The sequence below is a fragment of the Lepidochelys olivacea genome, assembly GCF_965140295.1.
Source record: "Lepidochelys olivacea isolate rLepOli2 genome assembly, chromosome: 28".
Lineage (NCBI taxonomy): Eukaryota > Metazoa > Chordata > Testudines > Cheloniidae > Lepidochelys > Lepidochelys olivacea.
In genome coordinates, this window is record NC_140438.1 from 1,981,689 (window position 1) to 2,003,971 (window position 22,283).

General features: G+C 61.9%; 1 protein-coding gene across 2 annotated transcripts; it reads left to right on the forward strand.

The window, feature by feature from the left end:
• The first annotated feature begins 5,077 nt into the window (after nt 1-5,077).
• Nucleotides 5,078-20,342, forward strand: SLC2A4 (solute carrier family 2 member 4). 2 transcript variants are annotated; one of them, XR_014709808.1, is made up of 12 exons: nt 5,078-5,366; nt 12,449-12,574; nt 13,005-13,165; nt 13,668-13,792; nt 14,541-14,656; nt 14,743-14,905; nt 16,549-16,736; nt 17,166-17,270; nt 17,383-17,484; nt 17,630-17,833; nt 18,178-18,475; nt 18,602-20,342. XR_014709808.1 is itself a non-coding variant. In XM_084616282.1 (11 exons), exons 1-11 carry the CDS (start codon nt 5,331-5,333, stop codon nt 18,379-18,381), a joined length of 1,530 nt encoding a protein of 509 aa, XP_084472408.1. In that variant the 5' UTR covers nt 5,078-5,330; the 3' UTR covers nt 18,382-20,342. The 2 variants fall into 2 exon arrangements, 1 of the variants encoding a protein (XP_084472408.1); XM_084616282.1 differs by having other exon boundaries at nt 18,178-20,342.
• Nucleotides 20,343-22,283: the final 1,941 nt, after the last annotated feature.

The window sequence follows — 22,283 nt, forward strand, 5'->3', positions numbered from 1 at the left end:
CCCTGCTCTGACCCCCCAGCCCCCACTCCCCTCCCAGAACCGGGGAGAGAACCCAGGAGTTCTGGCTCCCAGCCCCCCCCCCTGCTCTGACCCCCCAGCCCCCACTGCCCTCCCCGAGCCCGGAGAGAACCCAGGAGTCCCAGACTCTGGATCTGGGCCCCCTGACCCCAGATCAGCCTGTTCTCAGCGTGGGGGGGGGGGCGGGTGACAAGTCAGTGACTCAGAGGGGAAAAGTCGCCCTGGCCTTTGAATGCCCCCCCCGGCCGCCCCCCCGCCCATGCCACAAGTGTCTCACGGCGACAGACGCTGACACCGGACAGCTGGGAATGGGCTAAAATAGGAGACAGCACATCAGCCCCCCCCCGCCCCGCCCCGCCCCGCTTCCCCCCTCCGCCCCCGCCCCGCGCCGCTTCCCCCCCCCCCCCCCGCCACCCGACCTTTCTCTGCTCAGCAGCTCCTCCCCTCCCAGCGCCGGGGTGAGAACCCAGGAGTCCTGGCACCCACCCCCCCAGCTCTAACCCACCAGGCCCCACTCCCCTCCCGGAGCTGGGGAGAGAACCCAGGAGTCCTGGCTCCCAGCCCCCCCCCTGCTCTGACCCCCCAGCCCCCACTCCCCTTCCAGAGGTGGTGAGAGAACCCAGGAGTCCTGGCTCCCAGCCCCCCCCCTGCTCTGACCCCCCAGCCCCCACTCCCCTCCCAGAGGGGGTGAGAGAACCCAGGAGTCCTGGCTCCCAGCCCCCCCCCCTGCTCTGACCCCCCAGCCCCCACTCCCCTCCCGGAGCTGGGGAGAGAACCCAGGAGTCCTGGCTCCCAGCCCCCCAGCTCTAACCCACCAGGCCCCACTCCCCTCCCGGAGCCGGGGAGAGAACCCAGGAGTCCTGGCACCCTGCTGCCCCGGTGGTTTCCTGTCCCAGCGTGCCGGGGTGATGATGTCTCTGTTTAATTTTAGGGGGCAACACCAGGGGCCTCGTGAAGTAGCAGGCGGGGCGCGGGGGCGGCTGTCACGGGAGGGGGCAGGGCCGGGGTGGGGGCTGCCAGGCGCCAGGGCAAATGCCCGGCCTAAAATGCCCTTGGGGTGAGCGGAGGACACGGGCCTCGCAGGGCCTCCTGCCCCCTCCCCCATCCCCTCTTGCCCCTCCCCCTCATCCCTGCCCCTCCCCTACCTCTTCCCCCACCATTGCCCCCTCTCCCCTCCCCCGCCCTGTGCCCACCCCTCTGCCGCCTCCCTATCTCTGGCCCCTCCCCCCACACCCCTCTGCTCCTCTCCCCAAGCGGGGGGGGGGAAAGCTCAGATAGTTGGGGGGTGACACATCCTGCACTAGGGGAGCAAAGGGGGGCTGTGAGGGGCTCAGGGTGTTGAGGGAGGCTGAGCCTGGGGGGAGGGAAATACTGCGGCTTCCCCCCCCCCAGCAAGTCCTCGTCCCTCCCCCCACACCTGTAGGTTCCCCCTTCCCCCCCCCCCAATTCTAAGTGAAAGTCAGTGATTCCTTCCCTGTTGCTAAAATTACCCCAGAGGTCACCTTAACTGACCCCCCAGCTTCCCCCTCCCCCCACCTGTGCCCCCCCCAGAATCCCCCCCCACGTTCTCCCACAGAGCGCCCCCGCTAAATAACCACCCAGCCGCCCCCCCCCAAATCTTTCCTGACACCCGCCCCCCCACCAAACACAGGAAAACGTGCCACCCCACCAGGGGGCACCGTCCCCCCACTGAATTCCCCCACCTGGTCCTGGGATTTCTACTCCGAATGGAGACGGTAAGCCACTGTCTGTGAGGCCTCCGACAGCCAGGCTGGCAAGGCAAGTTTGCCGAAAGGGGACCGGCGTGCTAGAATTAATTAAGATATTAATTATTAAGATACTGTCCCGGTAAAAAGAAGCCGGCCCAGAGTTTAAGCGTAGGAGTTTCTGGTTCCCCGGGAATAAAGTACGCAGTATCAAGGGGTGTGAAATTCGGTTTAGGAGCGGGTGGCAGAAGGGATGCATCATCTGCAAGCTCCCCGATGGGGGGGGGTGAAAGTTCAACCGGGCAAAGTACGGACATTGCGGGGGGGCGGGGGGGCGGGGGGGGGTTGTCCATGGCTCTGTTCAGCCGTGGAGTATAACCATAGAATCATAGAAGATCAGGGTTGGAAGGGACCCCAGAAGGTCACCTAGTCCCACCCCCTGCTCGAAGCAGGACCACTTCCCAGTTAAATCATCCCAGCCAGGGATGTGGGGGCTGGTGGTTAGAGCAAGGGGGGCTGGGAGCCAGGACTCCTGGGTTCTCTCCCCGGCTCTGGGAGGGGAGTGGGGGCTGGTGGTTAGAGCAGGCGGGGCTGGGAGCCAGGACTCCTGGGTTCTCTCCCCGGCTCTGGGAGGGGAGTGGGGGCTGGTGGTTAGAGCAAGGGGGGTTGGGAGCCAGGACTCCTGGGTTCTCTCCCTGGCTCTGGGAGGGGAGTGGGGACTGGTGGATTAGAGCAGGCGGGGCTGGGAGCCAGGACTCCTGGGTTCTCTCCCTGGCTCTGGGAGGGGAGTGGGGGCTGGTGGTTAGAGCAAGGGGGGTTGGGAGCCAGGACTCCTGGGTTCTCTCCCTGGCTCTGGGAGGGGAGTGGGGACTGGTGGATTAGAGCAGGCGGGGCTGGGAGCCAGGACTCCTGGGTTCTCTCCCCTGCTCTGTGAGGGGAGTGGGGGCTGGTGGTTAGAGCAAGGGGGGCTGGGAGCCAGGACTCCTGGGTTCTCTCCCTGGCTCTGGGAGGGGAGTGGGGGCTGGTGGTTAGAGCAGGTGGGGCTGGGAGCCAGGACTCCTGGGTTCTCTCCCTGGCTAATAACGAGCGGATACGATGATGGGGATGGATCTACCCGCGTTGGGTGGGATTTCACGTGCAGTGAGTTTAGGGGTCCGGTTCATACGGTCCAACGGCAAAGGCCTCCCAGTCCCTTTCCCGGAGTGGATGCACGGTGCCGTGCCGGCTCACGCCTCCTGACACTGCCGGTGGCTGGTGCTGCGGTCCATGGAGAGGTCCCTGGGCCATCGGGTGACCTCCGAGCCGTGCGTAGCGGCGACCGAGCCCGCAGGCCCGCAGCACGCGCTCGTTGCAGGGGTCCCAAGCGACGATCGGGGCGTGCATCCAACCTCCCGCCCTGTATTTTCCACGGCACGCATCCGATGAAGGGAGCCGTAGCTCACGAAAGCTCATGCTCAAATAAATGGGTTCGTCTCTAAGGTGCCACAAGTCCTCCTCTTCTTTTCGGGGATACCGACTAACACGGCTGCTCCTCGGAAACCATCTGCACCTCGCAGCCCTTCGCTGTCAGGGAGTCGGCCGGGGGGGGGCTTGTTTTCCCAGCTTACGAGCTCGGGCTTCACAAACCCTGGTGGTAAACCGTTTACTGAAGAGAGCACTTTGACTAAAAGCTTCAGACTTAAGTCAAGTTATGTTTTGTGCGGAGGAGTTCAACTTCTATGTTACCTGTGTGGAAGAGGGAACAGAACCCAGGAGTCCTGGCTCCCAGCCCCCCCTGCTCTAACCACCAGCCCCCACTCCCCTCCTAGAGCAGGGGAGAGAACCCAGGAGTCCTGGCTCCCAGCCCCCCCTGCTCTAACCACCAGCCCCCACTCCCCTCCTAGAGCAGGGGAGAGAACCCAGGAGTCCTGGCTCCCAGCCCCCCCTGCTCTAACCACCAGCCCCCACTCCCCTCCTAGAGCAGGGGAGAGAACCCAGGAGTCCTGGCTCCCAGCCCCCCAGCTCTAACCACCAGCCCCCACTCCCCTCCTAGAGCAGGGGAGAGAACCCAGGAGTCCTGGCTCCCAGCCCCCCAGCTCTAACCACCAGCCCCCACTCCCCTCCCAGAGCAGGGGAGAGAACCCAGGAGTCCTGGCTCCCAGCCCCCCTTGCTCTAACCACCAGCCCCCACTCCCCTCGCAGAGCAGGGGAGAGAACCCAGGAGTCCTGGCTCCCAGCCCCGCCTGCTCTAATCCACCAGCCCCCACTCCCTTCCCAGAGCCAGGGAGAGAACCCAGGAGTCCTGGCTCCCAGCCCCGCCTGCTCTAACCACCAGCCCCCACTCCCCTCCCAGAGCCAGGGAGAGAACCCAGGAGTCCTGGCTCCCAGCCGACCCCTCCCCGCAGCGTTCTGGCTGGTGGGGAAATCACTAGGGGCTGGAGCCAATCCGCGCCGTGGGGCGGGAGGCCCCGGCCATCCGCAGCCGCCCAAGGACTCCCTGTCCCGGCCCCTGGCACACGCGTCTCGGTCCCGGTGCCTGCAGCCGCCCTGCCCGCCTCCGCCTTCCTCAGCTCCCCTCCGCCGGCGGCTCCCTCCCCCGCTCCCGGGGGGCTCTGTCTCTCCGGTCGGTCCCCGGCCCCTCCGGTCGCCTCCGGTCGGTCCCCGGCCCGTCCGGTCGGTCCCCTTCCTCTTTCCCACGCGCTCTTCCCTTCTCCGCCTTTCATTTCCCCTTTCCCCCGTTCCCTCCATCCCCTGCCCCTGGTGATTCCCCGGGCCCTCCTGCCTTCACTCCTCCTTTTCCCCATTCTCCCGCTTCTCCCCCCCGGGCCGGTCCGTCTTTCCTTTTTCATTCCCTCTTTCCCCTCTGCTCGCCCTTCCCCGTCCCCTTCTGGCTTTTCCTCTCCCTTCGGGTCTCCTCTAGTTCCCATTCCCTTTTTCTTTCTTTCTTTCTTTCTTTCTTTCTTTCTTTCTTTCTTTCTTTCTTTCTTTCTTATTTAATCCCTTTCTTTCTCATTTAATCTTTCTTTCTTTCTTCCTCATTTAATCTCTTTCTTTCTTTCTCATTTAATCTCTTTCTTTCTTTCTTCCTTTCTCATTTAATCTTTCTTTCTTTCTTTCTTTCTTTCTTTCTTCCTTTCTTTCTCATTTAATCTCTTTCTTTCTTTCTTCCTTTCTTCCTTTCTTTCTCATTTAATCTCTTTCTTTCTTTCTTTCTTTCTTCCTTTCTTCCTTTCTTTCTCATTTAATCTCTTCCTTTCTTCCTTTCTTTCTCATTTAATCTCTTTCTTTCTTTCTTTCTTTCTTTCTTTCTTCCTTTCTTTCTCATTTAATCTCTTTCTTTCTTTCTTTCTTTCTTTCTTCCTTTCTTTCTCATTTAATCTCTTTCTTTCTTTCTTTCTTTCTTTCTTTCTTTCTTTCTTTCTTTCTTTCTTTCTTTCTTTCTTTCTCTCTCTCTCTCTCTCTCTCTCTCTCTGTCTCTCTGTCTGTCTCCCCCGCCCCGCCCCAGGATCTCGGGTCAGGTCTAACAGACCGTCCTGGGGGCTCGACCTTTCCATTTCTTCGCACAAGACCCAAGGCGCCCCCCCCGCCCGGGGGTCTCTGTCCCTCCCGGGGCTCCGAGCCGCCGAGATGCCGACGGGATTTCAGCAGATCAGCAGAGAGGAGGTAAAACCGGCCGGATTGGAGCTGGGGGGGTTGAGGCAGAGCAAGAATATGGGGCCTTGGGGGGGCTGTAGGGGGTGATGGGGCTGGGGGGGCAGTGTGGGGCCATGAGGGGCAGTGGGGAGTGATGGGGGCTGTGGGGGGTCAGCGTGGGGCTATGGGGGGCAGCATGGGGCTGTAGGGAGTGATGGGGACCTTGGGGGCCATCGTGGGGCCATAAGGGGCAGTGGGGAGTGATGGACCTGGGGGGGGTCAGTGTGGGGGCAGGTGGGGCCATGGGGGGCAGCGTGGGGCTATGTGGGGCAGTGAGGAGCAATGGGGACTGTGGGGGGCAGCGTGGGGCCATGGGGACAATGGAGGCCGTGGGGGGCAGTGTGGGGCCATGGGGAGCAGTGGGGAGTGATGGGGCTGGGAGGTCAGTGTGGGGCCATGGGGGGCAGCATGGGGCTATGAGGGGCAGCTTGGGGCCATGGGGGGCTGTAGGGAACAATGGGGACCATGGGGGTCAGTGTGGGGCCATGGGGGGCTGTGGGGAGTGATGGGGACTGTGGGGGGCAGCATGGGGCTGTGAGGGGCAGTGGGGGGTGATGGAGACCATTAGGGACAGTGTGGGGCCATGGGGGGCTGTGAGGAACAATGTGGACCATGGGGGTCAGTGTGAGGCCATGGGGGGCTGTGGGGAGCAATGAGACTGTGACCGGTGAGACTGTGGGGGGCAGCGTGGGGCCATGGGGGGCAGCGTGGGGCCATGGGGGGTATGGGGGGTGATGGGGGCCATGAGGGGCAGTTGGGGAGTGATGGCGCTGGGGGGTCAGTGTGGGGCCATGGGAAGCTGTGGGGAATGATGGGGACTGTGGGGGACAGCATGGGGCTGTGAGGGGCAGTGGGGGGTGATTGAGGCCATTAGGGACAGTGTGGGGCCATGGGGGGCTGTGAGGAACAATGTGGACCATGGGGGTCAGTGTGGGGCCATGGGGGGCAGTGTGGGGCTGGGGGGGCATGGGGGGCCATGAGGGGCAGTTGGGGAGTGATGGCGCTGGGGGGTCAGTGTGGGGCCGTGGGAGGCAGCATGGGGCTGGGGGGGTGACGGGGGGCAGCATGGGGCCATGGGGGGCCGTGTGAGGACTGCAGCTGGGACAGTGCAGGGGTGCCAAGTGGGGGGCAGTATAGGCCAGGGGGACGGGGGGGACTGTGAGCGAAACTGGGGGTGCCTTGCAGTGGGTTGCATCCGCCCTGATTCTCCTTGAGCTTATTGAGTTTTGGAGGCCGTCTGTTCCCCACATTTAACGTCCAGTCCCATCCCCCCCCCCTCCGCCCCCCGCCAGCTCCCCTCCTCCCTGGCAATAAAATCCTGCCCCCTGGCCATGGCATTAACGAGGAAAACGTGGGGCTATTTATACTCCACCCATTGTGTAAGGGCGGGTGGGGGTGGGGGGCGTGACCCACCTCACGTGTCTGGGCTGCCCTGGGTTATTCGTCATACGTGTGGGGGGGGCGGCACGGGGGCCTCTGGCTTGGTATCCGGGACACGTGGGGGGTCTGTGGGATATGGGGCATGCATGTCTGTTGTGCTGCCTGGATTCGCCGGGCGGGGAGCAGTCTGTAGGGTGCATAGGACACACGTGGGATGCTTGATCTAGGTTACACGGCGGGCGGGTGTTAGTCATACAGCCCAGGTGGGGCATGTCTGCATGGTGTCTCGCACACGGGTGTGACGCCGTGGGGCTGGACCGGGGCGCACGGCCCCCGGGTGCGTTCGTGCGGCTGTCATATCGCTCGGGCCCCACGAGGGCACCAGCTGTTCTGGTCAATTTCCCGAGCCAAAAAATCTCCCTTTCATGATTTCAGCCCCGCTCTGAAGGCAGCCCAGAAGTAAAGGTGGAGATACCGCGACCCCCCCTAAAATAACCTTGTGACCCGCCCTCCCCCCCAACTCCCTTTTGGGTCAGGACCCCCATTTGAGAAACGCTGGTCTCCCCCATGAAATCTGTGTAGTATAGAGTAAAAGCACACGAAACATCCGATTTCACGGGTGGGGGGCACCAGATTTCCCTGGGGGGAGTCTGGATTTCACAGCAGGGAGACCAGATTTCATGGGGGAGGAGACCGGATTTCACCGGGAGGGGGGGGAGAGACCGGATTTCACCGGGGGAGGGGGAGACCGGATTTCACCGGGGGGGGGGGAGACCGGATTTCACGGGGAGGAGAGCGGATTTCACGGGGGAGGAGAGCGGATTTCACGGGGGAGGAGACCAGATTTCACAGGGGAGGAGACCAGATTTCACAGGTAGGAGACCGAATTTCCTGGGGGAGGAGACCAGATTTCACAGGTAGGAGACCGAATTTCACGGGGGAGGAGACCAGATTTCATGGGGGAGGAGACCAGATTTCACAGGTAGGAGAACAGATTTCATGGGGGAGGAGACCAGATTTCACAAGGAGGAGACCAGATTTCACAGGTAGGAGACCAGATTTCACAGGTAGGAGACCAGATTTCATGGGGGGGGAGACCAGATTTCACAGGTAGGAGACCAGATTTCACAGGTAGGAGACAAGATTTCATGGGGGAGGAGACCAGATTTCACAGGTAGGAGACCGGATTTCACGGGGGAGGAGACCAGATTTCACGGGGGTGGGGAAGACCAGATTTCACAGTCTATGACGCGTTTTTCATGGCCGTGGATTTGGTAGGGCCCCGTTTCCAGCCCACGTGAGGAGTCTGTCTGTTACCTAGAACACACGTGTGACGCCGTGTCTCGGCTCGGTTACATAGCACAGGAATGGGAGAGTGGCTTTTGTTTCACGGGACAGGGGTGGGGCGTTGGGGAGCTGAGTTATATGGAACAAACGCGTGGGGCTGTATAGCTGGTCCATGTTATAGAGCACACATGAGAGGGATAGTGGGCCTATGTTATATAAAACACGTGTGTGGTCCTCTGATACATGTTTTGTAGCATGTGGGGGGTAGTGTGTTTCTAAGACACATATACGTCCTAGTCTTTCTGTAACACTGCACCATGGGGGGCATGTGTCTGTTATTCTGAACATGCGTGGGGCACCGTGTCTTGTCTATGTTATGCCGTGCTCCTGGGGGCACCGTGTGTCTGTTATACTCCATACGTGCGAGGGTTAAAATGTCCCATGCCATACGGACCATATACGTGACGCTGGCTGTTATACTGGACACACACGTGGCTCTTTGTCGCTGGCCTGGGTTATGTGGCAGACGTGAGGCTAAGCATGCCTCTTATAGCACGTATGTGTGGGATCGTGTCAGATCTACGTTCTCGAGCACCCGTGAGGGTCGTGTGCCTATTGACGCTCACACATGCGGTGTGATGTCGGGCCTATGTTGTATAGCACATGTGAGGGTAGCGTACCTATTAGAACACATACCTGGGCGTGGTGTCCGGTCTGTGTTAGGTCGCACACGCGTGCGGTGTCGTGGCAGGTCTGTGTTCTGTAGCTGTCACAGAGTCCCCGGTGTGGGGGTGCCTCAGTTTCCCCTAGGCAGTTCTTACGTATCTAGGGGGTGGGGTAAGGGTGTATGATCCTTGCAGAGCTGTAGAGGGCAGGGGTGTGCAGGGGTCTGGACACAGACAGTGGCCGACACCCTGTTTCCTGGCAACTGATGGCCTGGGCCCTTCCCCCCTGCAAGGTGAGAGCTAAAGGAGTTGGAGAACAAAGGAACCAGGTGCCCTCCTGGCCCAGAAAGGGAGGAAGCCCAGAGGAGGGGGGGCTGGAGAGAGTTTCAGTTGGGGGCTGGCTGGGACATGGAGTGAAGGGCAGACGGGGTTGTCTGGCTCACTGCCCCCCAAAATGGACCCAGCTGAGGGGTCCTGTTCTCTGCACCTACAAGCTCAGTTTTAGACCATGTTCCTGTCGTCTAATAAACCTTCTGTGTTACTGGCTGGCTGAGAGTCCCGTCTGACTGCGGAGTTGGGGGGCAGGACCCTCTGGCTTCCCCAGGATCCCGCCTGAGTGGACTCGCTGTGGGAAGCACACGGAGGGGCAGAGGAGGCTGAAGGCTCCGAGGCACAGCTCACACAGCTTCCACCTTCCTGGGTCTGACGACGGCACGGGCGGGGGTGCGGCGTCAGGCCTGGGTTGGGCGGCGCGGGCGGGGGGTGGGGCGTCAGGGCTGGGTTGGGCGGCGCGGGCGGGGGGTGGGGCGTCAGGCCTGGGTTGGGCGGCGCGGACGGGGGGGTGGGGCGTCAGGCCTGGGTTGGGCGGTGCGGGCGGAGGGTGCGGCGTCAGGCCCGGGTTGGGCGGCGCGGGCGGGGGTGCGGCATCAGGGCTGGGTTGGGCGGCGCGGGCGGGGGTGCGGCGTCAGGCCAGGGTTGGGCAGCGTGGGCGGGGGGGGTGGGGCGTCAGGGCTGGGTTGGGCGGCGCGGGCGGGGGGTGGGGCGTCAGGCCTGGGTTGGGCGGCGCGGGCGGGCGGGGGTGGGGCGTCAGGCCTGGGTTGGGTGGCGCGGGCGGGGGTGTGGGGCGTCAGGCCTGGGTTTTGGGTGGCGCGGGCGGGGGTGGGGCGTCAGGCCTGGGTTGGGCGGCGCGGGCGGGGGTGTGGGGCGTCAGGCCTGGGTTGGGCGGCGCGGGCGGGGGTGTGGGGCGTCAGGCCTGGGTTGGGCGGCGCGGTCGGGTGATAAAACCTCTCTGTTCTGGAAAAGCTCGGGGGGGGGTCTCCTCAGTGGGGGCGATTGTCCCCCACACATTTTCCCCTGCCCCCCATGAGCGACACTGAGGCAGTCGCCAGAGGACACTTTTCATGGGGGGGGGGCCCTGTGGGGTTCGGGGGGGTTCGTAGAGCGGGGGGGGGGGCCGGTGATGGAAACATGCCTCTGGCCGGGGCATCGCCCCATTCTCTGTACCAAGCTGGCAGAGAGGTGGGGGCCCGGGGCAGGGGTGTTACTCTTCTGGAGAGAATCGGGGGGGGGGGGGTGACCCCGGGAGCGGGGCCCTGCGTTCAGCCGCAGGTGGGGGGTGCGGCCGGAAGGCTTTGGACCCTGATTTGCCTCCTGTCTGTCCTGGGGTGTGCGCGTGTGACTCCTTGGTGCACAGGTGGGCGTGTGCAGGATGCTCTGTGTGTTTGCACGGAGGTATGGGGGGGGGCGGCTCTGGGCCCCCGGCCGTGCCCCAGGTGCAGGGGGGTTGATACCTGCAGCCCGGCCCCCAGGCTCAGCCCAAGGGTCTCCCACCAGCCCCCAGCCAGCCAGCCCCCACCGGGAGCCGGTGCACCCCGGAGGGGACAGGTCCCTGCCCCATTCCCCGCCCCCCTGAGCCAGCCAGGCCCCGCCCTGGGGCTTAGGGGGAGGTGGGTGGGGGGGGCACTGTTTACATTTCCTGGGTTTCCCAGCTCTGGGGCTTTTCCTAATAAGGGCTTTTTTTCGGCTGAGGCTTCTCTGGGGCAGGGCCCAGGCCCTTCATGGCCATTAGCGTGAGAACGTGGGGGGATGGGAAGGGATCAGGCCCCCCTGTTTTATAATCACCCCCCACACAGACACACTGATAGGGGGGTGCTGATCCCCGATATTTCAGGGGAGCCCGCCACCGACCTACCTCTGTCACCAGTGTCCAGGGGTCAGCACTGGGGCTGGGAGGGAGGGGTAGACGGGTGTGTGTGTGTGTGTGTGTGTGCAGAGGGCACCCCAAATCCATGCTCCCCCATCCCCATTGGGGAATATGGCCTTTTCGGGGTCTGCCCATGCAGAGGGAGCAGCTGATGAAATCAGAGGTGGGGTTTTTGCGGAGGGGGGGGACGCAGCATTGGAGCAGAGAGTGAATGAATGAAACTTCAGTGCCCGCTCCCCCCCCCTATTTTACAGAGGGGGGAAACTGAGGCATTTAAAGGGGAAGGGTCTCAGACACGCAGACAAGAACCCAGGAGTCCTGGCTCCCAGCCCACCCCACTGCTCTAACCCACCAGCCCCCACTCCCCTCCCAGAGCTGGGGAGAGAACCCAGGAGTCCTGGCTCCCAGCCCACCCCGCTGCTCTAACCCACCAGCCCCCACTCCCCTCCCAGAGCTGGGGAGAGAACCCAGGCGTCCTGGCTCCCAGCCCCCCTGCTCTAACCCACCAGCCCCCACTCCCCTCCCAGAGCTGGGGAGAGAACCCAGGAGTCCTGGCTCCCAGCCCCCCTGCTCTAACCCACCAGCCCCCACTCCCCTCCCAGAGCTGGGGAGAGAACCCAGGAGTCCTGGCTCCCAGCCCCCCTGCTCTAACCCACCAGCCCCCACTCCCCTCCCAGAGCCGGGGAGAGAACCCAGGAGTCCTGGCTCCCAGCCCTCCCCCCCCCCACTCTAACCAATAGATCACCCTGTCTCTCTCCCTCCCCCACTCGGAAGTGCAGCCGTCCCTGATTCAATGCCAACTGCCCAACCCCTTGTCTGCCAGCTGCAGATGTGCCCTGCCCTATAAGTCGGGCCCTGGGGTGGGGGTGGGGTACTTGGGTTTGCAATTGTTTCTCACTCTATCTGTGCAGCGCCCGGCGCGACGGGGCCCTGATCTCGGTCCGGGGGGGGGTGTGGGCAGCGCCCGGCGCGACGGGGCCCCAATGTCGGTCCGGGGGGGGGGTGTGGGCAGCGCCCGGCGCGACGGGGCCCCGATCTCGGTCCGGGGGGGGGTGTGGGCAGCGCCCGGCGCGATGGGGCCCCGATCTCGGTCCGGGGGGGGGGGGTCACGTGGAAAGCAGAACTGGAAGCAGGTGGTGGCAGGGGAAGCGAACAGGTCAGGCTCAGTCAGAGGACGGCGGGACGTACGCTGCGAAATCCTTCGGTATTTGCACGGGGGGGGGGACGGACGACACTACCCCTCTTCCGTCGTGCGAGGCGGTGCAAGCCCCTGTGGGTTTGCACGAGGCTTTGCCTCCTCTCCGTCGTCACGCAGAGGCCGGGTAAACCTGGGCACCTTTGCACGGGGCCGGGCAACTTTCGGCGTTTGCACTCCCGGTGCTGCGAACTGCCCTGCCGCAGTGCCGGGTGCGCAGGGAGAGATGGGGGTCCCCCCCCCACACACACACCCCGCCTCCACGGCTCCCCGGGGGTGCGGGTCAGCTCACCTGCAGGGGGCGCTGCTTGTGTCTCCGCAGGGGGACGAAGTCCCGCGGGAAGCCAGGCCGGGGGTAACCTCGACCCTGGTGTTGTCGGTCTTCACGGCCGTGCTGGGGTCCCTGCAGTGTGGATACAACATCGGTGTCATAAATGCCCCCCAAAAGGTAAGAGATTCCCCCTCAACGGCACTTTCCCCTCTAGGGGGCGCCGGCTCCCCTCCGGCCCCAGGGCGGGGACTGGCTGGCTCAGGGGGGCGGGGAATGGGGCAGGGGCCTGTCCCCTCTAGGGGGCGCCCGCTCCCCTCCGGCCCCAGGGCGGGGACTGGCTGGCTCAGGGGGGCGGGGAATGGGGCAGGGGTCTGTCCCCTCTAGGGGGCGCCCGCTCCCCTCCGGCCCCAGGGCGGGGCCTGGCTGGCTCAGGGGGGCGGGGAATGGGGCAGGGGCCTGTCCCCTCTAGGGGGCGCCGGCTCCCACCCGGCCCCGGGTCAGGGAAGCTGAGACCTGTTTCGGATCAGTGCAGAGGGGAGGGGAGGCCCAGTGAGGGGCATCGGGGACCGACCCCTTTTCTCTGCCCCCCCACCCCGACCCCGCCCAGATTATCGAGCAGAACTACAATGCCACCTGGCTGGCACGGCACAACTCGCCCATCGACCTGGCCACGCTCACCACCCTCTGGTCCCTGTCGGTCGCCATCTTCTCCATCGGGGGCATGATCTCCTCCTTCCTGGTGGGGGTCGTCTCCGAGTGGCTGGGCAGGTAACGCCCCTCTGCCGCCCCCTGCCAGGGGGCGCTCTCCCCCGGCTGGCGGGGCTGGCCCCAGGGCGGCGCTAGGGGGCACAGTGGGGCAGGGGGCGGTCTCCCCCGGCAGGCGGGGCTGGCCCCAGGGCGGCGCTAGGGGGTGCTGGGGGGCAGGGAGTGGGGCGGGGGGCTCAGCAGGGGGCGCTCTCCCCTGGGAGGTGGGGCTGGCCCCAGGGTGGCACTAGGGGGCGTGGTGGGGCAGGGGGCTTGGCAGGGGGCGGTCTCCCCCCGGCAGGCGGGGCTGGCCCCAGGGCGGCGCTGGGGGGGCGCGGTGGGGCAGGGAGCCAAGGGGCTCAGCAGGGGGGGCTGTGCTGGGGGGGTGTGGTGGCCAGTAGAGGGTGCTCTCTGCCCCAGAGACCCCTGGGACCTCCCCCGTCATCAGTCTGCTTGGGTGGGGCGCAGGGCACATGGGGCTGGGGGCCCTGCGTGTCTCACCCTCTCTCCCCTCCCCCGTCCACAGGAAGCGGGCCATGATCATCAATAACGCCCTGGCCTTCCTGGGCGGGGCCCTCATGGGCCTGGCCAAGCTGGGCTGCTCCTACGAGATGATGATCCTCGGGCGGTTCCTGATTGGGGCCTACTCAGGTAACGGACAGCGCCCGCCGGCCAATCGGAGGGTGGGGCCCCTGGGCGGATGGGTGGGGGAGTGGATGCCAGGGGATGTAGGGTGGGGGGGTGCCATAGGGGACGGGAGGTGCCATGGATGGGGGGGAGCCTGGGTGGATGGGTGGGTTGGTGGATGCCGGGGATGTAGGGTGGGGGTGTGGGTGCCATGGGGGATGGGGGTGCCATGGGTGGGTGAGGTTGTGGATGCCAGGGGATGTAGGATGGGGGGGTGCCATAGGGGACGGGGGGTGCCATGGATGGGGGGGAGCCTGGGTGGATGGGTGGGGTTGTGGATGCCGTGGGGGACGCGGGTGCCATGGGTGGGTGGGTGGGGTGGTGGATGCTGGGCGATGTAGGGTGGGGGTGTGGGTGCCATGGGAGATGGGGGTTCCATGGGTGTGGGAGGGTGGTGGATGCCGGGGATGTAAGGTGGGGGGGTGGGTAAGCTGGGATCTGGGCGGATGAGCAGTGGGTGCTGCGGGGTGCGGTAGGCTGGGTGCCCCGGGACCTGGGTGGGGGCCGTCATTGGGTTCTGCATGTCACAGGTACCACCCCCCCACTTCCCGCCATGGCTCAGTCATTAGCATAGAAGCCCCACCTCTTAAAGGGGGCGCTTCATAGGGAATGGGGGGGGACCACAACCCTCTGCCTCAACTCCCCCCCACAGACCTAGGAGGCACGCCCCCCCCCATCCTACTAATCTGCTGTTCCCTCCCCCCTCCCCCAGGGCTGGTTTCTGGCTTGGTCCCCATGTACGTGGGTGAAATCTCCCCCACCCACCTGCGGGGGGCGCTGGGGACCCTGCACCAGCTGGCCCTCGTCATCGGGATACTCATTGCCCAGGTAACAGGCACTTGCGGGGGGCTCGGCCGCGGGCGGGGGGCCGGCAGGGGGCGCCGTGATGCCATCTCTCTCCGCCCCCCTGGCAGGTGTTCGGGCTGGACTCCCTCCTCGGCACCCCCGAGCTCTGGCCCCTGCTCCTGGGTCTGACCGTGGCCCCGTCGGCCCTGCAGCTGGTGCTTTTCCCCTTCTGCCCCGAGAGCCCCCGGTACCTCTACATCGTCCGCAACAAGGAGTCCAAGGCCAAAGAGAGTGAGTCCCCCCGCGGGCCCCTCGCCCGCCCCCCCAACCGTCCGTCTGTCCCTCCCTCCGCCCGCCCGCCCCTCCCCTCTTCCGCCCGCCCGTCTGTCCGTCCCTCCCCTCGCCCGCCCCCCCATCCGTCTGTCTGTCCATCCCTCCCTCCCTTCTTCCACCCACCCATCTGTCCCTCCCGTCTTCCGCCCCCCCACTCCCCCATCTGTCCATCCCTCCCTTCTTCCGCTCGCGCATCCCTCCCCTCTTCCGCCCGCCCGCCCCCCATCTGTCCGTCCATCCCTCCCCTCTTCCGCCTGCCCGCCCGTCCGTCTGTCCATCCCTCCCCTCTTCCACCCGCCCGCCCGCCCGCCCATCCATCTCCCCATCCCTTTATCTATCCACCTCCCACCCACCCAACTCCGTGGCTCTCAACCTATTTACCGTTCTGGGCCAAGCCAATACTATGTCGATGGCCCTGAGAACGTCACATGGGCTGCAGCTCTGTGCCGATTGGGTGGCCGGTTGCCTGCAGCCTCCGTTTGAGAGCCACGGCTCTAACTCCATCTCCCTTCCAAATCCTACTGACCTGGCCACCCGCCCCTCCACCAGCCAGCCCCTCTCTTCTTCGGCCCTCCGTACGGCCCCTGTCCACCCATGACTCATGGATCCATCCCCATTGATTGCCCACCCCCTTCGCGATCCAGCCCTCCGTCTCCCCAACCCATCCGTCCACCCCCAACCCATCCGTCCATCCCCATCTAGTGACCCAGCCCTCCGTCCACCCCCTTCGCGATCCAGCCCTCCGTCTCCCCAACCCATGCGTCATCCATTCCTCCCCCAACCCATCTGTCCCTCCCTCCATCCCCATCTGTCTACCTACCCATCTGTCCACCCCCAACCCACCCCTCCATCCCCATCTACCTACCTACCCATCTGTCTACCCTCCATCCCCAACCCATCCATCCATCCCCATCCATCTATCCATCCCTCAACCCATCCATCCATCCCCATCTACCTACCTACCCATCTGTCTACCCTCCCAACCCATCCATCCATCCCCATCTACCTACCTACCTGTCTGTCCACCCCCAACCCATTCCTCCATCCCCATCTACCTACCTACCTGTCTGTCCACCCCCAACCCATTCCTCCATCCCCATCTACCTACCTACCCATCTGTTTACCCCCCAACCTATCCATCCATCCCCCAACCTATCCATCCATCCCCATCTATCTACCCATCCATCTGTCCACCCCCAACCCATCCATCCATCCCCATCTACCTACCTCGCCATCTGTCCACCCCCCAACCTACCCATCCATTCCCCAACCTATCCATCCATCCCCATCTATCTACCCATCCATCTGTCCACCCCCAACCCATCCATCCATCCCCATCTACCTACCTCGCCATCTGTCCACCCCCCAACCTACCCATCCATTCCCCAACCTATCCATCCATCCCCATCTATCTACCCATCCATCTGTCCACCCCCAACCCATCCATCCATCCATATCTACCTACCTCACCATCTGTCCACCCCCCACCCATCCCACTATTAATCCAATCCCCCCCTCCCCCTGAGTCGTCCCACCCATCTATCCATGCCCCATCCCTCTGTCCGTCACCGCCACGTCCCTCGCTCTCCCCGCGCCGGCAGGTTTGAAGCGGCTGACGGGGTGCGGCGACGTGAGCGAGGCGCTGTCAGAGATGAAGGAGGAGAAGCGGCGCATGGACATGGAGCGCAAGGTCTCCATCGCCCAGCTCTTCCGCTGCCGGATCTATCGCCAGCCGCTGCTGATCGCCGTGGTGCTCCAGCTCTCCCAGCAGCTCTCCGGCATCAACGCGGTGAGAGGTGGGGGTCGGGGCTTGGTTCACGGAGGAGCTGGGGGAAGATGGGGTCAGGTGTGGAGCTTGGTTGGGGGGTGGAGCTTTGGGGAGATGGTGGGAGGAACCTGAGGAAATGGAGGTGGAGCTTGGCCGGGACCTGAGAGCTCTGGGGTGGAGGCTGGCTGGGGACGGAGCATGGGGGGAACTGGGGCAGAGCCTGGGAGAGATGGGGGTGGGGGTGGGACCTGGGGGATTTGGGGCAGAGCCTGGATGGGGGTGAACGGTGCTTGGGGCGGAGTCTGGCGGGGAGCTTGGTTGGGGGGAGGAGCCTGGGGGGATGGGGTGGAGCCTGAAGAAGAGGGATCAAAGCGAGACCCCATGGGATTGGGGGGGGGGGAAAGAGTCCGACTAGGGCCAGCTCTGACCCCCCCTTCTCTGCCCCCCCAGATATTCTATTATTCCACCAGTATCTTTGAGTCGGCCGGGCTGGAGCAGCCGGTGTTTGCCACGATCGGCGCTGGGGCCATCAACGCCGCCTTCACCGTTGTTTCGGTAAGAGATTCCCCTCCACCCCCAGCCAGCTGCCCCTTGGGGGGTGGGGGCATCCACACCCCACCCCTCCCAAATCTTATATCGGTCCCCCTTGTCTCTCCCTCCCCACAAGCTGTTCCTGGTGGAGCGGGCAGGCCGCCGGACCCTGCACCTGGTGGGGCTGGCGGGCATGATGGTGTGTGCCGTGGTGATGACGGTGGCGTTGGTGTATCTGGTGAGCAGCCGGGAAGTGGGGACTGGGAGCCTAGGGGTGAGCACGGCCCCCCCCAGGGCTGCGCTGGGGCAGCGGCACTGACGGCCACCCCGCCCCTGGTGGCACCGCAATGCGGGTTCTCAGCCTCGTCTCTCTCCCCCGGCAGGAGCGAGTGCCGGCCATGAGCTACATCAGCATGGTGGCCATCTTCGGCTTTGTGGCTTTCTTCGAGATTGGGCCGGGGCCCATCCCGTGGTTCATCGTGGCCGAGCTCTTCAGCCAGGGGCCCCGCCCGGCAGCCATAGCGGTGGCTGGGTGCTGCAACTGGACCTGCAACTTCATCGTCGGCATGGCCTTCCAGTCCATGGCGGTGAGTGCGCCCCCACAGGTGGGGCGCGTGCAAAGCAACCCTCGGACACACCCGCAATGCCACACAACTGTGTGTAGACATGCAAGAGCACGCAGGCACCAGAATAGCGAATGCCGGCCGTTACAACTGGGAATATGCCCACGGGCAAGGGGGGCAGGGACCCACAGCAGGGCTGGGTCCAAGACTGGCTCCCAGGCGGGAGCAGGGCTGGGAGTGGGAACAAGCCGGCGTAAGCGCGACTGCAGCCACGGGTAGACAAATGGCGTCTCACACGCGCTCGCTGGCAAAACCAGCCCGCACTTCCCTTTGCATCCAGCACTCACCCCTCCTCTCCCCTCCCATAGGACGTCTGCGGGCCTTACGTCTTCCTCATCTTCGCGGCCCTCCTCCTGGGTTTCTTCCTCTTCACCTACTTCAAAGTCCCTGAGACGCGGGGCCGGACCTTCGATCAGATTGCTGCCGCCTTCCGACGCACCCCGTCTCTGCTAGACCACGAAGTCAAACCCTCCACCGAGCTGGACTGTCTGGGGCCAGACGACAACGCCTGACCCAGGGCGGGAGCGATCGGCCAGAGAGAGAGAGACAGAGACAGAGACACAAGAGGAATGTAACCGTAACCGAGCACTTTAACGACACAGCAAGGTTTAGAGATTTTTAGAATAGTTGTTTTGTTTTTAGATTTGTGGGTTTTATTTTTAAGATTATACATATATATATATAGCAAGAGAGTGATTGTGTTGTATGTGTGTGTGTGTGTGTGTTTATCAGGGGCATGGAGATAAAGTTGTGTTGGGAGCTGCGGAAGGAGCTCGGTTAAGTGACAAAGGAAGGGGAACCTGGAGGAGAATCCAGCTCAGCTGGTTGCCTGCTCTTGGAATTGGAGGCAGGGAAAGACTGCCCCGAGAGCATATCCAACAGCTGGAACAGATGTTCAGGCATTCTCGAGCAGCGTATGACAGTAGTAGGCTCCAAAACCGTTGACTCCAATGGGATTCTGCGTCGATTCAGAGACAGGAGACTTTTCTATCGATGAGAAGGTAGGAGGAAGATGCAAAACTCTGGTGGAGTTCTTTCGGTCCTACCGAACGTTGAGCCAAAGGGCCAGAATGAGCGAGATCTCCTCCCTAGCTCTCGGCGTTAGAGCGCGGAAGGTTGGAGCAAGAAGGCCATGCGTCATGGACGCCGTCAAATGCCCTGCCTCCGTCGCTGAATGGCAAGGCTCCTACGGACAGGAGCCGTGGCTCTCTGCCCTATGCATGGTCCATGTAGTACAGTGGCCCGTGTCCGAGAGTGGCCAGCACTTGATCCTTTGGAGGAAACCGTTCAGCGATACAGTCACCTCTTAACTCCCCATGGCTGGCAATTGACTCCTAGTGGCAAGAACTTCCATCCTTTTCCGTCCAAGCCAGCAGAACTGAGGTCTGGAGATGGGATCTCCTACGGTCCCCACCAGTTTGGGGCATCGTGCCAGTTTTTAGCCTAAAGCCCATCAGCTCACAGGCATATTGTTCGTTAAGCTGATGAGCGGGATTTCCTGGATGCTCTGACCTGGGACATCCCTTCCCATCCATCTTCTGAGGTTTGTAGGTGGTCTGAGGGGACCTCACCACTCTTCCTGGAAAGCGATTGTCAAGAGAAGATGGTCAGCTCATCTTTGGAGGAGAACTGGTTGCGAGGGGCAGACAAGGGAGGGGAGAAAAGCTATCACCCAACGCGGGGAAGCTTTTGAGAAAGGGTGCGTTGGGTTTTGTGAATTGCAGTCCGCACCAGTTGCAAGTCAACGCAGAACGTGGGACATCCGCTCCACAGCTCATGTCTACAGGGACAAGGAATGGCCAGATTGGATCAGACCCACGGTCCACCTAGCTTGCTATTGTGTTTTAACATGATGGTGTCCTCAGCCTTGCACACTTACAACCTCCTCGTTACAACTGGCAAAAGGCCCCGCAAAGCCCATTGGATATGTGTTGGTGGCCGGCAGAAGACAAGATGCTATGAAGACTGTGCTCAGAAGTCCAGGACAATTTGCTAGTTAAAGACGGTGGGATCATTGGTTGGTTTGGTTTTTTAAAGAAGGATGTAAATACAGAAGCAGCCAGAACAGAGCTGTTATAATTACTGCTCTCCATTTCGGCTGCTGGATGACCGATGGAAGTCTGAAGACAGCCAGCTGAGTTGACCTACAAAGACCAACCTTGCTAAAATTTTAGCGATTAGACCCGACACTCCATCATGCCAGCTGTTGTGGGTGGGACAAAAGAAGAACCCGTTTAAGCAGATCACAGGCACAAGAGACGAATAGCTGTGCTTGAAGAGAGTTTATGGACGAAGCCAGGAAGCTTCTGAACGGTTAGTAGGATCTGAGAGAGTTTCTGTTTTGTAATTAACGGAGGCGCTTGTCTTCATGTCAGGGACACATGGAGGGGCATTAGCGCATTATGTGACCTTTTGTATTTCAGCGAGAAGAATGTAAGTAATTCTTTGTATATAAAGGACAGAGTCAAACAGAGGCCAGTGTGGTTGTGTTTGCTTCATTGTAGACACTCATGAATCTAACTGCTCCTATGGCAGAGGTGGATGTTATGAAAGAGAAAAGGATTTAAGGGAAGAATAGATCTAAGGGTTTTTTAACCAGGCTACGAACAGACAGATTCATTGTAGCAAAGCAAAGGTGCCATTCTGAAATTCATCCCCAGGTTTCTGGGTGAATTACACTCGGCCTTTGACAGCACCGTGGGTAGATTGTTTCATATTGACAAGGGAACGATAATTTATACTCAAGTCCAGATTTTTGGGGTGCCCTAGTTTGATAGCCCTTGGATACAGATCAATTCCTAGATTTTTTAGAAAAACTCCCGTTGTGAATTATAAATTGTTAGTGATGGAGAATCCACCACCACCCCTGAGTAAATTGTTCCGATGGTGAATAGCCCGCACTGACAAAAATTTAAGCCTTATTTCTAGTCTGAAATAAGTTCCCTCTGGAGTCTGCAAATTCTCAGAATTTCAAAACACTGAGACAGGCAGAAGTGGTCTCCGACCATGGCTGGAAATATTGCTTCCCCATTTTGGATGATGCTAATTGTAGTAGTTAAATGTGGTGTTGGTTGGGGAGGGGGGAGGTTAGGTGGATTTTGAGAGTCCCCTTAATTTTAATAGTCTGCTGCACCAAACACATTGCAATTCATAGAGGCCAGAAGGGACCAGTAGACCGTCTCGATCTACAAGGCCATTAAATTTCACATTTCCCCCCTAGTAACTAGTGTTGGACTAATGCATCTTCCAGGACGGCATCCAGTCTTGGCCGGGAAGACATCAAGCAATGGAGAATTCACCACTTCCCTCAGGAGTTAGTTCCACTAACTAACCCTCCCCCCGTTAAAAATTAGATCAATGTTGGGTTAGTGCCTAAGTAGGGCCCTACCAAATTCGTGGCCGTGAAAAACGCGGCATGGACTGTGAAATCTGGTCTCACCTGTGAAAGCTGGCTCTTGTAAGGGCGTCGTAGCATTGCCACCCTTACTTCTGCGCTGCCTTCAGAACTGGATGGCCAGAGAGCAGTGGATGGTGGCCAGACACCCAGCTCTGAAGGCAACGCCGCCATCAGCGGTGCAGAAGTGAGGGTGGTATGGTGGGGGGGAGGGAGGGGGAGGTACGGTGGTGTCCCCCCCCACACCCAGAGCCAGCCATAGGCCCCTTTAAGCTCTGAGCGCTGGGGAGAAATACAGCCGAGGGCCCCTACTTTGCACCAGGCTCCAGCTGCTAGTCCCGGCTGGGCTGCGGAGGGATAGGACTTCCTCTTTCCCTGCATGGGCCACTCCTGGGGCTGGGTCAGACCCCCCTCCGCTGGCAGCGCAGAAGTAAGGGTGGCAATACCACAACCCCCCTCCAAGGGCCTTGCCACCCCCCCACAGCCCCTTTTTTGGGTCAGGACCCCCACTGTTACAATACTTCCATCTGAAATTTCATGGTATCTGAAACCATGAAATTTCAGATTTTTAAAATCCTAGGACCGTGAAATGCATCAAGACGGACCATTAATTTGGTAGGGCCCTGTGCATAAGTGTTTCCAACCCCATCGGCCCACCCTGAAAGTGAAGATATTTTAAAATTAGGCACATATAACTGTCACAGAGCGTGGGGCAGTCAGGGCCCTGTACCCCCCACTTCCCGCAATTCACCGTGCCTCTCAGCCAGCCAGCAAACCAGAAGATTTATTAGATGATAGGAATACAGGCCAAAACAGAGTTTGTAGGACCCTTCAGCGAGGACCTGTCAGTCAGGTCCATCTTGGGGGGGTAGGGAGCCCAGACCCCGGTCTGGGCCTCCCTCCATTTTCCCAGCCAGTTCCAAACTGAAACTCCCTCCAGCCCCTCCTCTGGCCTTTGTCTCTTCCCTGGCCAGGAGGCCACCTGATCTCTTTGTTCTCCAACACTTTCACTTGGCACTT

Coding starts and splice junctions, on each gene's coding strand:
- SLC2A4 (XM_084616282.1), top strand. CDS start 5,331: ATGCCGACGGGATTTCAGCAGATCAGCAGAGAGGAG. Junction 12,575..13,004: donor TCATAAATGCCCCCCAAAAG/GTAAGAGATTCC, acceptor GACCCCGCCCAG/ATTATCGAGCAGAACTACAA. Junction 17,485..17,629: donor CGGTGGCGTTGGTGTATCTG/GTGAGCAGCCGG, acceptor CTCCCCCGGCAG/GAGCGAGTGCCGGCCATGAG.